The 17046-nt window shown below is 38.3% G+C and overlaps 1 protein-coding gene across 3 annotated transcripts in view; it reads right to left on the bottom strand.

Annotated features, from left to right (window-relative positions):
* Nucleotides 1-17046, bottom strand: part of GPC6 (glypican 6) — a 718331-nt gene that overhangs the window by 55770 nt on the left and 645515 nt on the right. For 2 of the 3 annotated variants that reach the window (XM_072931250.1, XM_072931246.1), the window contains 3 exons: nt 15528-15658; nt 7733-7876; nt 3497-3526 (listed from right to left, as the gene is read on the bottom strand). In XM_072931250.1, the coding sequence (XP_072787351.1) occupies nt 3497-3526; nt 7733-7876; nt 15528-15658 (305 nt within the window). The remainder of the gene's footprint in view (nt 1-3496; nt 3527-7732; nt 7877-15527; nt 15659-17046) is intronic. The other variant, XM_072931248.1, reaches the window with a different exon arrangement.

Genomic DNA, 17046 nt, shown 5'->3' with positions numbered 1-17046 from the left:
ATCTTTCTTTATCATGAACAAGAAATTAAGAATTGACTTTTCCTTTTGCACATATTCATGCACAGACACGTGAAATGAAATGTGATCTGTCTTCCAGCTGAAAGAGCAATGTGAATGTATTTCCTGCTCAGATTAATCTTCCAGAGGCCAGTAATATAAACTTTCTGTGTATTGGAAAAAACCCTAGTCTTTATTGAGTAGATGCTAAAACATCAAATGGAAGGAAGTAGATTTTAATTCAGATTTACAAGGTGAAATTTCTATTGAATATAAGTTGTGCAGCCTTCAAAGTAACAATTTTTGTTTGAGTCTAGCTATCCTTCTAGGTACCTGACAATACCATGGCAATGAGTATGATTAGTAGTATGATAAGAACTATGTATCAATATATCTTATAGACCAAAATCTCTGTGCACATCTGATTCATAAAGCCTAGCTCCAACCCCAAGAATTATGATTACATTTAGACATCTACAAACTGGATCTCTGAATTAATCATCCAGATTCTATTAATCCTCAGTGGGGAGAAGGGGGTAATTGAGATTCTTACCTTCTCTAAATAAGTATTTTAAGCATGCTGTGGAGGTTCTATCCCCATCTACTAGTAAAGGAATGAAGTGATAGCTCAGACTTCGATTGCAACACTAGAAACATGAAAAGGTAGAACAAATAAATCCCACTTCATGTTTATCTGGTTTGACAGGGCACAGATGTGCAAACTTTAGCCTAGATATTTTACTTTTCTTTGCCCTAACAGCCAAGTTCATTTATCACGTAATTTTTCAATGTACACCAAGTGAGGACCCATTACTGTACCATTTCTTCATCTTAGTGTTTGCAGAAAGTCTGGTGATAGTAGTGGATTCTATCTGCAGGTTTTTTATTCCCCACCTCTCTAATGATGATCCATAGTACCATTCACACCCCTATGACTTTCCTGGAAATGAGATGATGACTTCTCAATGGGTCTTCACATCCATCAGGTAAAGGAAGTTCAACTAGTACTAAAAAGACAATTTTAGAAGATGATCAAGAAGGCACCGTGTTCCACAGGACATCACTCTTCAGGCAAGGCAGAAACTTCATGGCAGTCAAGATTTGTGCATTTTCTTTGACAACTAATTAGTATAGACATCTGTGGCTCCTGTCACTGCTGGGAGATGGCCTTTCCTTGCCCATGCTAGTCAGGGTCTGAGCAGCAGGCAGACCCATTCCACCTGAAGACAGAGGCAACCACTGCAACAAAGCTCTGTCTTAGCAACCATCTCACGCACGTTCGGAATGCAATGCGTTGGATACAGCAGCATGCACAACCATTCACCTGGGGGATGGAATAATATCACCATTTTTAAAAACAGGACTCTGTCAGGTCTCCCAGGAGGGTTCTGACAGCTGCCATCATTCATCCGCCTTTGCCACCTGGAACTGGTATTAACCATGAGGGAAAAAATGATCGCACAGACTTAAACTTAGATATTGCTGTGAGACAGAAACTGAGACTAAACAAAACTTGACACTAAGCCAACACTTATTTTGAAGAACCAATCAAAGCCTAAATCTAATGCCAAATGACCACAATGAAGTGGTAAAACATATTTGTTAATTTTTCATATTGCATCCAAACAGCTAATAAGAAACAGGACTCTGTCTAAACATGCAAAACGTGAAACTGGAGGAGCTGTACAAGTCAGGAATCATCTGCTGATTAACACCACACAGGGTTATCAAATCCAACAGCACAGTGTCTAAGGGTTTTGCGGTAGTAGCCTGTTGGAAGCCAGTAGGCTTCTAAAACACTTGTGCAAGCCTGTCATTTTCAGCCTTAAGAGTGTGACCCAAAACTCCAGAGTTATAATGCATTTTACAGGCCCATTGTTTGTGTCTTATCCTATGGCCTCAGTATGCAGAAGATACTTGGAAAATTAATCTCAGGACTTTAAACCCCCTAAGATTTATACCTTCTGGATTTTATTCTAATGTCTCTTGAGGGAAAAATCTTGAGGCTAAATATCCTATCCCAGGAAAATTGTGCTATAATGGCATATATTTAACAGTTCAAGATTGTGGACGAAATGGAGTCTCACAAAGCTGAAATGAAAACTTCACTTTTAGGAATGCCCTGGGGGATTCCCTGGCCAATTCAGATCGATATCTGACTTGTCTACAGTCCTTTTACTTTTAGTCTTTTATAGTTAAAATGTGAAGTAGATTATATATTTGTAAATAATATTTTCTATTTCATGTAGTTTTGGAGCAGTGTGAAAAAGTTGCTCACAACTGGTTTGTTAGGTTACCATCACATTTTTTTCTCTATAACAAAAACCATAGCACAGTGGAATAAAAAAGTAAAAAACAGACTAAAAGCACATCAGAATTTATTCCTAAAAAGAGTAGGTTGTTTTCCTCATGGAAATTGAGACTTTATCTGCTTTTACTTTAAGAAAATCAGGAGGGATTCTAAAAGAACATTTTCCCATAAAGTGTGACACATTATATTCCCCTCCCTGGGGTAAAGAGCATAAAAGGTGTTCTTTCTCAGATGGGGTGCATGCTCATCCACTAATCTATGCAGCCACTGCACTGTGTGTGAATGCAAATCACCCATGAATGTCATGGCAAATTTCTCAGTTGCCTGTCTCCATAGTATGCATGTGCATTATGTATCATATGTTTAATAGTGCATCAGCTCCCTGGTGAAAAATCAAGAAAACTTCCGTGTCCTCCTGAAAGAAAATGTGGAATTATTTTCTACACATCTAGCCAGGTCAGGCTGCTGTATATTCTTGGGAGAAGTTCCAGCTGAATTAAGATTGTCACTGCTGTACAGTGATGTGGTGGATACAGAGGTACTTGGGGCAGCTCAAACACAGTAAGCAGCATGGCTATATCAGCATGGTGCTCTCTGTAGACTAATTAGTCCTGCTAAGAAGCTGGACTATTAAGTACATGCTAAATGCAAATTTGTGCCTTCCCCTTGGGTAGTGTGAATGAGCTCTGCTGAAGAAGGCTTTTCTGTCTGGAACCAGGGACCTTTAACAGCCACAAAAACTTATGAAGCTGTAAAGCATAAGGAGATTGGGCTGCAGGACAGGAGCATTTCTAGGGAGAGAGTCCTGGAAGGCCTGTGAACTCATTTCCATTGCTCCAGGCACAGGACTCAGAGCTGAATGCTACTGCAGTGTCTGCATTGCTCTACATGCCCTTGTGGGGTTTGAGGCTATGGGGATGCTTACACAGGGTTTTAGTTCACTGGAGGAATACATAGCTCCTTTTGAGGCATTATCATTGAGAGAAAAATACTGGAAGGCAGCAGCAGCTCTGGGCACTTAGCAAAATGAAATTAGAATGAAAAATTACAGAAAGAACCGATAGTATTTTAACCTACAAGACAGACACATACAGTAAAGATGGTAAAGATGAAACTTAAATGTGTTTTGTCCATCAGCGTACAAAGACAAATGGGAATGAAGTGAAGAATAAGAATACCAAAGCTTACACCATGTTGCATTGTCCTCCAGATAGTCCTCTGGGAAGCAAGAGGGAAACAGATTCAGGGAACAGAAAAACAAAACAAAACAAAACAAAATAAACCACAGGTTATACCAAACAGGCAACCACAGAGAAGATAACGAGTCTTTATAAGCAGTTGATTTTAAATGAGAAATTTCTATCATGCTCTACAGAAGCAGGTGTGTTCAGTAGTTAAAATTATTTAATTTTTGACAATTTTTAAAATTTACTGATCTTCAGGTGTACCTGCTAGATGCCTGGACTAAGATTGTCACTTTTTGGCACTTTGTAGTAGTGGGATAAGGAAAGATTTCTCTGAGCTGTTCAAATGCATACTTTAAGAGGAGATGAATTGTGCTTTAGAAATATGTGATCTCAAATCAGTTGCCCAAACCCATGCTTAGATAATTGAACAAAGCCTTTATTTCTATCTGTTAAGAATAAAAATGACACTCATCTGGACTCAAGTCAAGGTATCTGGTTTTAGATATCTTCACTATGCATTTCTATACTGAATCAGAAAAGTCCTCATTTTTGCTATTGTTACAGTCAGTATAAGGTGGAATACAGTGGTCGAAATGTAGGCAGAGCAAGTCAATTTAGCACCTCTAAGATATTCAATTTAACTTCCCACCAGGTCTCCTGTAACCTTGCTTTCACCTTTGGACATCTTGAAGAGCACAGGCAACTCAAAGAGCATTAGGTGACCATATTTATGTAGCTGAATTTCACATGCCTGCAGAGAGCAGCTGGGGCTCAGTTATGGTCTCCCACTCGGATGCCTCATAGTGAACATCCTCCAGAGTGGCTCTATCCAGACTTCAGATACCAGTTCAGGGGAGCGTAAGAATCTCAAATTACTGTTCTATCTTCCAGCTCAGTTAGATGACTTAAATCCTCCAAGACATTTCAGTCTTGTCTATCTACATGTGGATATTCCAACTGAGTAATTTATTTCGTAGTCTTTGAAAGATATTTGTGACAGATGGGGTGAATCACTCTCCAAAGATGTGTGTCTCTCTCCATTTACTTCAGAAAGGGCCTGACTTTTAGGCCTAGTGCTGTGAAGATATAATTGAATTGTCTGAGCCTTGAATTGATTGAGCTTCTGTAGCATATTCAAGCCAGCTCCCCTCTGCTGCTCCAGAAGTGTACTGGTCTCCTTGAGTCCTCTGCTGGTCCTGTATTTCAGATACTCTAGGATGTCTCAGATGGTTCTTTTCATCCATGCTTAGACAAGCCTCTCAAGCCCTACATAGCTTCCCAAATATATCAAATGCTTTAAAACCACATATACCACAGCTTTTGAGGGATATTTAAATTTTTCCACTTTTCTTAGAATTAATTTTGATCTACTTATTTGTTAAACCTTACTTGTTACATGTTACTTACTTGTTACTATGACAATAACACAGAGAAATCATTTTCCCTCCTTTTGAAATGGAATAGCTGGATTAATTGCATAAGCTCAGGCAAGGATGAAGGAGCACTTTCTCAGATGCGTTCAGTACCTGCTGATTTCAGCGTAGGCTTCTTATGAGGGCTGCTTTGTGCAACATACCTGATAAAGCTTATAAGTGGGGATATGAGCAGGACTAAAACAGAATTTTGGTTCAGATATGCTGCATGTTTGTATAACATTGAGATGCAGAGGAAATATTTTCTAAACTTGGTTTCTTCTGCTATGAATGACAGATAAAAGCAGAATGGTTTGTTACTTCTTTTGAGGTTTTTGCAACTGTATGTCTGGACTTTGTGGTGACAGTTTAAAGTCAGTGTTCCATGAATACAAACTCCAGAACAGACTTCTAAAAGCATTAATATAACACTGAACAGTCTTCTGAATTGCAAGAAAAGACTTGTTTCTTATATCCATAATAATCAAAATGGTCTTTAAGTGTTGGAAAATACCAATGAAATACTAATATGGCAGTGTATTTATATGAAGTAAACAACAGAAAATGATCACTGTGTAGACAAGAAAACTGCTATGCATGTTACACTGTTAACAATGCAAGGGTTAGGAGTATCCAAATAAAGCTAGTCCTCCAAGCTCTGGCTCTAGTTAATGAAGGCAGAGATATGTCACTCAGGGAATGATTCAGCACATGGAAAGCTGAGGTTCTAACACAGGTTAAATGGTGTTTTTGTGAGGCAGGAGTGCAGCATTTATATCCTTCTGGATAAAATTACCCAAGATGGTGTAAGGTGCAGGCAGTGACCTTTCCCAAGAGCTGCTAAGGGATTACAGCTCTGAAATAAAGCCGTCTGCTCTAACCCACATAAACTACCACTCCTAGCTCCACTGAGATCAGCAGCCATCTCTGAACTGAGAGATGGTTGGTCCCAGCCCAGAAGGAGACAACACATTCATCACTGCCATTTGAAGATGGATTTGATACCAACACTCATCATTAACAGACCATTAATATTAATTATTTTATATACCATCAGCAAGAACAGAAAATAGGAATTTGATTTGAACATTTTAAAAATTAACAACAGTAATACTAAACTCTTTGTTTTTTCCTGAAATAATGCATGCAAAAGACTACTTAAATCACATGGAGATAAGTTCCCCTTTCAAAGTCTAGAAGTCATGAAGAATGATCTGCATTGGCAACTTTCAACAGTTTCAGCCTTTAAAGGCTGGCAGCATAGGACACATCTCTGCTTTTTTCAGTGTGCTGCTCAGTATTTTGCAAGTTAGTATTTTAAAAATTATATTAATGTGTTCAGAAGTATTCTTATGTCAATATGTAATGTATCTTAAACCTTCTTTTTTCATTACAAAAATGCTTGAACTGTTCTTACATAATCAGATTAATCCAAGCTGAGCTGTGCTTCCAACTCCTTCCTTTTTATGTTCTTCCTCCCATTTCAGCTGTTCTCAACCTTTAGATTTGACAAAGTGTGATTGAAACCTGAAGGCTTTGGTGACCTTTCCCTTCACCTTAGCCAATTCTACATTAAGATCCAGGTCTCTGCTCTGAGCAGTGCAGGACTGGTTCTCTGAGTCTAAAGTGAAAGGGTAAAATTAAGATCCCATCTAATATAGATTGAGTATTGCTAGTCAGATTTTTAGCCTGAGATGTTGCACTGCACTATGATCCTGCTGTGGTTGGATCTACAATGGAGGTAAGCATCTTCTCTGCTTCTCCTTTTAGGATAACCAGGCTACAATATTTCCAGAAGTATAGAGAACTAAAAAATGTTGCTTTTTGCTGCAGGGTAATCCTATGTCTTTACTAGAAATGCCATCTTATTTTCCTATTGAGTTGCCATGAAAATTGACAGAGTAGAGTACGTAGGGTACATAGATGGAAGTGATTGGAAAGACTTGGCACTGTGAAAAACTACTGTGACCATCACATGAATTTGATGAATGATGGCATCAAGAAGATACTCGGGTCCTCATCTGCATTGGAATATTTGGGTACTCTCTTTGGGAGGACAGACCAGTGCTCTGCAAGTGTGCAGCAATTAGCTGAGGGCATGTGATACGGCTTTTTTTAAATCAGAAGCTCTTCAGTTTTGCTCACTGGTTTTACCTACAGATGATTGCTGGTATGGTATGAGCAGTTGTAGTAATTATCTCTCTGTAAGTCTATAGATGTATAAATAGCAGAAACATTGAAGTCTGAAATGTGAATCTGATGATTGGTAACAAAGCAAATAATCTTATGTTAAAGTATTGTTTTTCCAAAATGACTGAATAAGCAAAACAAGATTAATGATCACTGAAGTGTTAGCTGATTAAAGTCAATTGTTGAGATGGATGGAAATAAAGCAGTGGTAATTTTATAATTAAGTAAAAAAGTGAAAGAAATACAGATGCCTTTGCAAGGGTGTAAGTGATAAAAATGGCCTTCATACGTAACTTTTTTTATAAAATAAAAATTATAAAATATTGTTGTAGACCACTTTTGATACATAATTTATACTACAAAGTGCCTGCAAAGGCTTATGTGGTTTCTGGCCTCTAGAAAAGAGTTTATCCTCTTCTAACAAGTCTAATAATAAAAACTGAGCCATACTGCTCTCCTACAATGAAATTCTATACCATTTCCAGTGGAGAAAAAAAGCTTCACTGAATGCCGAAACAGCTGGCAAAGAAACTATAAAGAGTGATCATAAAATTATTAAGTGAGGAGATGACCACCCTCTAGCATATAGCCAAGCCTTTTACACTAATCTGAAAATGGAATATATTTTGCCTTACCAGCCTATCCAAACTTGTGCCAGCAGCAGTTGTAGGTTGCTCCTCTGGGTTATATGGTCTAAACCGGGTATTGAAGTTTTCAGGGATAGAACGGGAAGATCTCAGGGCAGGTGCTGGTTTAGGTTGGCCACATCCTTGGAAAACCTGAAAAAAGACGTTCTTCATTATATGTTGGTTATATGAAAAACATGAAAAAAGGCCATTTTTTAACCTCTTTATTCTTTCTTTTGTATACTTGAAACAAGGTTTGATTGACATTTTTATACTAATAGATTGAGTGCTTGGCCTGCATTAAAACTCAGGTTAATAATTTAGCATTATTAATCACTTGGTGAAGGTATAGAAACATATAGGAACCTTAAATCCCCCTTAATTTAAATAGGTGATTATTATGACAAATTAACATCTGAAGGCATCTTAATTGCTGTTTTTCCAGGAAGAAGAATGCACAAAAGGATGTCCTTTGTGGCCAGAAATAGTTGATAGCTGTTTTCAGTTTTATTAAAATGCAGTATTTACCCAAAATCACAGGTCATCTATAATCCCTACCTACAGCTCTTTGTATTTTGCAATTTTATTTGTAGTCTTAGAGAAAAGGTCTATGATGAAATAGTCTTGTAACTGGATAACTTTCTTATTCCCTACCAATCTCTCCCTAGAAGAAGGCTGAGGCAGACTGAGTGGGCAACAGTGATAATTATTTTCTGCTGTTTTGTTGTTTTGTGGGTATAGAAAATAATGTTCGCAGTTATTAAATTCTTCATATACTTCCATTTGGAAAAAAGTTTCAGTGTTGTGTATCTGGTAGGTACTAAAGGACACAGAGGACACTTTTGACTACTGGATATCAAGAATATTTCCCAGAGGCATTTTCGCACAAGCTGCACATCCAAAAAGAGGTAGAAAATCCACAAAATTTAAAATTCAAGTGCTGTCATGAAGTAGAATCCTAGTTTTTGCCTTCACACAAACTTTTTCAGTTTTAGAATCACCCTTCTGGTTTTGTGACCATTGTATTTTGACTGTTTCAACATTTTTCCTCCATTCAAAAGAAAAATAATTGAATGTCAGAATTTCTTGTAAGATATACAAAACCCTAATGCCATACACAGACTGTTTGAATGAGCTTTGTGGGGGTGAAAACTATACAAATGCTTGTTTTGATTGTAGGACCAAATTACTCCTTGTTGTGTGGCTATGTTGGTTTCTGTGGCCAGGTTTTGGTAGTGGGGGCAATACAGGGGTGGTTTCTGTGAGAAGCTGCCAGCAGCTTCCCCCGTGTCCAGCACAGCCAATGCCAGCCAGCCCCAAGACAGACTCTGCTGGCCAAGGCTGGGCTGATCAAAAATGACAATGATAGCCCTGTGATAACATAGTCAAGAAGGAAAAAAAAAGTTACTGTGCAGATGTAATTATGGCCAGAGAAGAGCGGAGTGAGAACATGTGAAAGGAACAACTCTGCAGACACCAAGGTCAGTGCAGAAGGAGGGGCAGGAGGTGCTGCAGGCACCAGAGCTGAGATTCCCCTGCAGCCCATGGTGAGGCAGGTGTGTCCCTGCAGCCCATGGAGGTCCATGGGGATACAGAGATCCACCTGCAGCCCATGGAAACACTCACACCAGAGCAGGTGGGTGCCTGGGAGGAGACTGTGACCCCATGGCAGGCAGACCTGTGGAGAGAGGAGCCCACACTGGAGCAGGTTTGCTGGTAGGACCTGTGACCCTGTGAAGGGACCCACACTGCAGCAAGCTGTGCCTGAAGGACTGTAACCTGTGGAAGAGTGACCCAAATCCATGGTGCAACTTCTGCTCCTTTCAGGGTACATTAAATTGGCTCTCAGATTACCTGATGTTAATTTAGAGGCCCCAAATGATTCAAACTTTGCTGAAAGAAGCTGATTAATACTAAATATATGTCCAATCATCAGGTCTGTTTTTGCTCAAAGTCCAGCAAGTCAGCTGTTGTATGGCCATTGGGATTTTTAATTTATGAGTGAATACTCTTTGGTCTGGTTTGAGAATATCTAAGAGTTTCAAGCTTCCCTAGTCCCGAGGACTATTGGACAATAAATTAATCAACCAAGTAAAATGATTTTAGCTTGTAAAGCTCTAAAGCCTTCATCAGGAAAGAATCTTATTTTTCCTCTTCTTAAAATTTAGCTAGGAAGAAGAAAATTTAACTATGATTGATATTCAAAATTTGTACATGATTGTGTAGGATACTGTACAATTTAAAGGGTGAAATCTATATGTTAAGTGCATGAATTGTACTTACAAAAGTTTACTTAATGCTTCTGATTTGAGATAAGTTATGCACTGAAAACATAATTGCTTATTTAGATATCTATAAAATCCCATTTACTCAATTAAGCAACTGGGTATTTGCCTATGAAGAAAGCGACAATTATCCAAAACATATAACTAGATTCTCAGGAGAAAGGAAAGTGAGGGAATGTCTCCTTAAAAGTCCCAGTGTATGATTGTTAAGCTACTTGTATGACCATGTGGTGCAACTGCAGGTCTACATAATTTATATTACATCTTTCTTATGATGTACTGAAAGAAATCCAACAGAGACTTTGTGGCATTTATCTTCATACAAATAGTTGCAGCCAGTGGTTTCATACAAAGACATTTACATACAGTCAGACAATAACAGAGATGGAAACTAGACAGTAACATTTATATCACAGAAAAAGAAATAATGGAAATGCAGTAAGGATACAATATTCAGTAACTGAATTTTGAGTGCAAAAGAGACACTTTTAAATTTGCATCGGTATTGACAGAATACAAAATGTAAAGAAAATAACTGATATTAACAAATGCTTCCTAAGAAGAAGTACATTGAATACTTTCTTTACGATGCTACTCAGAGGTATTGAACAATTTCTGGAAAAATATTTAGGTGTTTCATTACACATGCTGTAAATTGGTAGTATAAACCCACTCTCTAAAAATTGTATTTTATATATAATTGGTGCAGTCAATTTCATCTGAATTTAGAGAATAGATTCCATTTGAAATTAAGAAAGCTAAATTTAGTTGTCGTTGTATATGTGTCTACATTTGAGCTATACATCTAAGATAGGGGAGATCAAAAGCTTCCTTCTGTTTCTCTCTCATTAGCACCTACAGTCATTTGGGATGTTCTGGGATATCTGAGATGCCTGTTAAGATTTTATAACATAAAACCATTCCCTTCTGAACTGCTGTTAAAGCTCAAATGGACCAAATCTTTGTGGTCAGGCATATTAACCAGACCATGAGAATAAGTCAACAGAGCCAGTGAAGAATTAAATCTCTTGAGATGACTAAATGGAAGTATCTACTTCAGGACTAGGATGTAGATACTGTAGAAAAAAGAGCCCCTTTCCCAGGAGAATTTGAAGTTTTGAATTTTTGTGGAAGACGTAGTTCTCTGTGAAGCCTTGGGTCATACTGTTATTTAGCTGTGTGCTAGTGCTCAGTGTTTCCAGTTGAGTGTCTCTATATGATTCTGCTCCATTGACTCTTCAGATAGAATAGCATTGATTTTTTTACCTGAAATGCCATTATATTTTTCCTGCACAGAGCTCTGGAAAGAACACCGATAAATGAAGAGGTTTTCTTAGTATGAAATTTGTGGACTATTTTAAGAAGAACCTTGGATGTAGTTCTGTGAAGATATCTTTCTTATAAATAATGCATAGGTAGTCTGCTATGTCATGGAGCTCATCCATCCATTTAGCTGAAGTAATTGCTGAGAAGGAACATATATTTATAGGTTAAAATGGCACATCCATCAACTCAGATAAAGCAGATTTAAGATTTACTAAAAGGAAACTCAGTTATATGGGATAGACTATATGAAAGTGGAAAAATCTGGTCATGGCAGCCAAATGACTCTTCCAGCAGTCTAACATACTTGTCTAGGACCAGACCATTGCAGAAAATAGTTCAATATGTTGTGTTTTGAGCAGCAATGAAGAGATGATTATGCTGATGCAATCAGATTAGGAAATTTCTCCATTTAAAAAAAAAAAAAAAAAAGGATGTTTTAACATATTTTGTGCTGGGCTTTTTTGAGTTTTCCTCCACCTGTGAATGAGCAATCTCTGCTGATATCAAATAGTAAACATTCATGTTTTTAAAATGGAGCAGATGTAGCATTTACTTTTTGACTTGAAGCAGGAACCAAAGGTGTTGGTACTGACATCCTTGTGGGAAAACTGTGAAGGCTCTCAAAACATGCTTGTTTTGGCCAAGATTGAAACGAGTATTTATGTGTTATGACTCTGAATATGACAACCTGAATTACCTCAGGGACAATGAGAATGAGAATAAGGCAAATGTATGATATGACTAAGTCTGGGATATGAGCTGAACCCTGGGAAACAATGCACAAAATGTAAAAATTTTGCCTGAGAAATAATCAACATATTTCTGAGCACTGAATTTGGCACTATATTGTTCAAATACCAAAAAGGTTTCACTGGAGAATAATGGAGAGATTTCAATAAAGAGGATATCCTGTCTCAGCTGTTACAAGCAGAAATCCAAGGTAAATCTACTGCACCATGACTTCTGCCAGAGGCGACCTTCAGGGAACATTACTTTAGTCTGGGTAGACCCAGGCTGCAAGGCCTATTCTTAAAAGGTACTGATGTCTTGGGAGGCATCTCACGCATCCCAGGCTGATTGTTTTGCACTCTCTGTGATGTCACTTGTGGAAGGTACTCTGTAAGAATGGCTGCAGGTGTTAGATGATGACTCTATGGAAACTGGTTTGATGATCAACAGACCTTGTCTTTTCTTGGAGAAGGGAAACTTGGGGCATATTCAGAGCACATAGATCCTTCCAGCAGAAAGGCCTTGGGCCTTGGCATGTGACTTTCTATACCATTGCTCTTTTTTGACAAGCATCTCCAATTGTCACAGCTGTCAGTAATGGGACCTTCCCTGAAGCAGAATAAGGACCTTTTGTGGCTGTCATTAAGGGACAGTTGTGCAAGGTGAGCAGCCAAGAAGCCTAGATTTGTGGTCAGACTTCCTGGGCAGTGCTGAATATAAACTGCTGAGAAATACCAAGAAAACAGAGAAAAATTGCAGCTTCAGCATGAATTGGAGGATTTTAACATAATACTAGCACATGTTTAATGTGAACTGTGCTGGAAGAAATGACTGTAATCATCACACAAACAAGAAAAGTTAATGGCCTTAGAACAGATGATGAGACGCTCCGTTTTATGCAGTGAGAGATATTGAATGTGTCTTAGGCTGAAAGTCCTTGGTCAGCAGGACAAAGATAGAAGAGGTACATGTGGTATCTCTATAATTTTCTGTCTCAGTATTGATGTGCAGCTATCAAAAGAGGAAGACAGAGGATCTGTGTCTTCTAAGGAAATGAAAGACAAGGAGTGAACTCAAGCAATAAGCCTTGACTTTCTGCACTGATTAATTATTAAGTCATTGGCTTTTCCTTGGACTTTTGGAATAGGACAATTTTATATAACCATTTGAAACAGGAGTGCTGGATTTTGGATAATCCGAGCTCTGGGTCTTCTGCCTACAAAGAGAATGAAGTGAGAGCTCCTTGAGGAAGAAATATCTTGTTTTCATTTTTTTCCACTATGAAAAGAAAAAACAACATTATATAACATAGCCAAAAATTCTACTGAATAGAGCATAGAGTCTTCTCTCAGATATCAGCCAGGTTTTTAGATAGAAAAGGCTGCATGTAAGTGGTGAAAAGCAATTTATATGTATGTGGGTGTTGCAGGCATAGCATTATTAGTGCATTGTCATTTTTCCACTGTAAAAAGGCACTGACTGACTTGTGGAAAAATAGCTATGATTCCTAGTCACCACATTTTTTAGTAGGTGCAGTCAAATAAAAGGTACAAAGCGGTCTGAAGAATGAGAAAATAGAAAATATCATGATTTCAATTCCCTGATTGAATGACATCTCAGATTAATTGATGAGAGTGGCTTTTCTCCCACATTAGTCTGCAATTGCATTCCATGCACCCTACTACATCTGATGAAGTGTCTGTCATTTCCACTGAAACTCTAAGTGGTCAACATATATAAGGGGGAAGAATTAGATGACAGAGGACAGATACAAAGTCTGCTTGTATATCATCTCTGCAAGTCTGACCTGGCATAGAAGAGGACAGCACTATACCCAAAGCCTTTGCCTTTTTTTAAGGGTAAAGCATTTCCATGTTACATGAAAAAGATGGCTTTAACCTAGGAGATCAAGGAAATCACATTTCATGAGAATAATGGTCTACAGAGAATATACAAAGGTCCCTCAAGGATAGACAGCTCTATTATCTATGAAAATATAATTAAATAAATTTTGCTGATATAATTTCCGTTCTACAAGATTAAAAAAAAATATTGTCTCAGACTTCTCTTAGAGGAAAAAATTTTGCATTGCAAATGACATTGTTATTAATCTTTACAGCAAATAAAATATTTCTGAGGGACAGGAGAAACAGTCAACTCTGCTACAAAGTAGTAGTGAGATCAGCTCATGCCAAAACATTATTGGACTCTGGCAGGGGATGCAGCTTTCCAGCTAATGGAAAAACTGTGAAAACGAAACAAGTAAAAGGGAAAACAAAATACACCTGGGCCTGGGGTGAGTTTTAAGTGAAAATATTTTTTGTTTATTTTTTGAGGTAAGGGCTGAGTTTGCTGAAGCCGACCTTTAATTCCCGAAATATTTGAGAGAATTTGGCTGTTAAACACCTTGATCACTGGTGCCAGAATAAAGTCTCATCCTGAAGGATGTAGACTGCTTTTAAAATCCAAGGAACGTCGTGTAGGTTGAAAGCAAAAGGCATATTGAAGGAAACTCTTAGCAACCTGCAGCACTGGGGCCATAAAAAGCATCTAATTTTGGGCTGGCAGGAAGAATGTAAACCTCAGGCTCCTGCATTTTGTCCCCACTTTTTCTTCTCATCTACAGCAGCTCCCTTCCAAGCAATGGAAAATCACTGACTTAGATGGGAGTTTGGCAGCACCTGACTACTGGGAGCTAAATGGGAGATAGAAGCACCTAATGCAGATAGCTTGGAGAGCTGTTACTTTAGAATTTCAGCTACAGTGCACTGATGAATATTAAGGCAAAGCTATTAATTGTTGACTATTGGCTCAATAACACCTGCTACTGAATTTGAAGGCTCTTTATTTACAGGGGGTTTGGAGGAGGTGGTGACCTGTGTATACACACACACATTAAAAATGGAAAGGAGGCAGCCGGTATCATTAGCTCTGTTTATCTTTGTGTCAGAATCCAGACAAAACTCTATCAAACTGAGGTCTGGTAATCAGAGACCGGCCAATGTAGTATTTCCCTAGAGTGGCTATTAAAAGAGGTCAAATGGAACATTTTGTGTATTCACCTCAAACACATTGTGCTCAGTCTGACCTAGATAAATCAAAATGTGTTTCGAAGTTAATATGGAGAATCACAGATGAGACACGAGTGGAAGTTAACAAGTATACTCTGCAGGATCATGCTAACAGAGTTACCACAGCTTTTCAGAACACTCTCTTTTCCTTAAATTGCTTACAGTTATTACTTTGAAGTTTAATAAATGCTAGCTTTCTCCCTTCCACTTCCTTTTGAAAAATTCAAGCTTGTTTAACTAGTTTAACGAGGAATTCAAAGCCAGAGTGGACAAGCAAAAGTAATTTCTGGTGGTCTGGACAATCTTTCTTAAAGTCTAGACAGAAAAATGGTGGAGATATTCTTCCCCCCCTTGTGACATTCAACAACAGAGAAGGCACGACTGACACAGTACCTTTGCTGACACCTGCATGCTGTTCTCTTGCATGTTCATGATGGCTTCAGAAATCTTGACATCAATAGGATCCATGACTGATTCAATGTTGAATGGTCCCTCTAATCTCTCCGCTACCAGAAGCATAGCATCTGTTAAAACACAAAGCAGCCATTCCCTTAAAGAAGGGACACCTTTGGGTTCCTCAGGCAGACCAGCATTGCCAGCTGTAGGTATGGATACTGAGCACTCCTCAGCAGGAGTCTGGGGAGATGTGTGGCAGCAGCACTGTGAAGCCTGCAGGGCAGCTTCCCAGTTGTCAAAAATATCTTCCTCTACTGCTGCCACCACACAAAGAGGAATAAAGACTTAAAAAAGTTAGATTAATACTAGTTGCCATAGCATTACTGAGCTTGGGGTAAAATTATTTTACACAGCTTCTCAAAGCAGCCAGTGCTTTGGAGTGTACTTATGTAATCTCCTTCCCAAGAAAAAGAAGGATGATAGAAATGAATCCTTGGGGTATGTTCTTAGAATTTCTGGGAGATGATGAAAATTTTGATATGATCTATCGGGGTGTTATAATTAAAGCAGCTGTTCTTTCAGACCTTAATGATCTCATTTTCTTGCAATATGAACAGCAGATGAATATTGGATTTCTGCCATAGTATATAGGTATAAACCATGTTTGCCTTGCTACATTTTCAAAACATGGCTGTAAGTTGTATGTAGAAACATATATTGTTTGTATGTTTTGGATTAAAACAAAAAAGTTTGCTTAACTTCCATTAGAGACCCTCTGCAAAATAATTTAATATTTTGATGTTCATTAACAAGTAAAAAACAAGCAACTGAACAGAAATTCATGGCAATAAAAAAAGGTTTTACCATGAATCAGATATATTTGTCTAAACACAGACACAAATTTATCATAATTTATGTGGCAATAGCCATGTGATAAACTGGATTTACAGTATATCCTTTGACCAGCATATGAACAGGATCCTTGTCTCCTACATTAAAGTTTTCAGCAACTAATTAGCTCTAAGCAGATGACAGATGTTGTAACTTTAACATGATAAACAAAAATCTTCACGTGCTCTCTCCTTTATACATCAGACTTAAGCTCCAGAAAGTACCAAGCAGACTTCCTTCCAAAACAGACCCAGCCTGCTTTGCTGCTGTTAGCAAAGTCCCACAGCAGCTGTGTGGAGAAGGCATGGAGCTCCCCACAGATCTGATAGCAGTGCTTGTTAGCTTTATACTTGGCTGCAAGTCGCAGAGGTTTGTTCCAAGATGGACATCTTCTCCTTCCCCATAAAAGCACATGGAGGTATGGGAGAAAGGGGCTGGTGTCTCACTGTAGCAGTTGAGACAAACGCCTCCATGCACAGCCTCACCCGAGGACTGCCTTGTGTTGTTTATATGCTGTCAGTGCATACCCAGAAATCCCACTGAAGCTGGAATTGCTTGGCATGTAGCACCAAATCACTTTTGCAAATTTACATCTAATATTTCACAGTACTTTTAGGCTGGAAAG

Source organism: Taeniopygia guttata, chromosome 1, assembly GCF_048771995.1.
Source record: "Taeniopygia guttata chromosome 1, bTaeGut7.mat, whole genome shotgun sequence".
NCBI classification, from domain to species: Eukaryota; Metazoa; Chordata; class Aves; order Passeriformes; family Estrildidae; genus Taeniopygia; species Taeniopygia guttata.
Note: the sequence above shows the minus strand (reverse complement) of the source record. Positions and strands in the feature narration are given on the sequence as shown.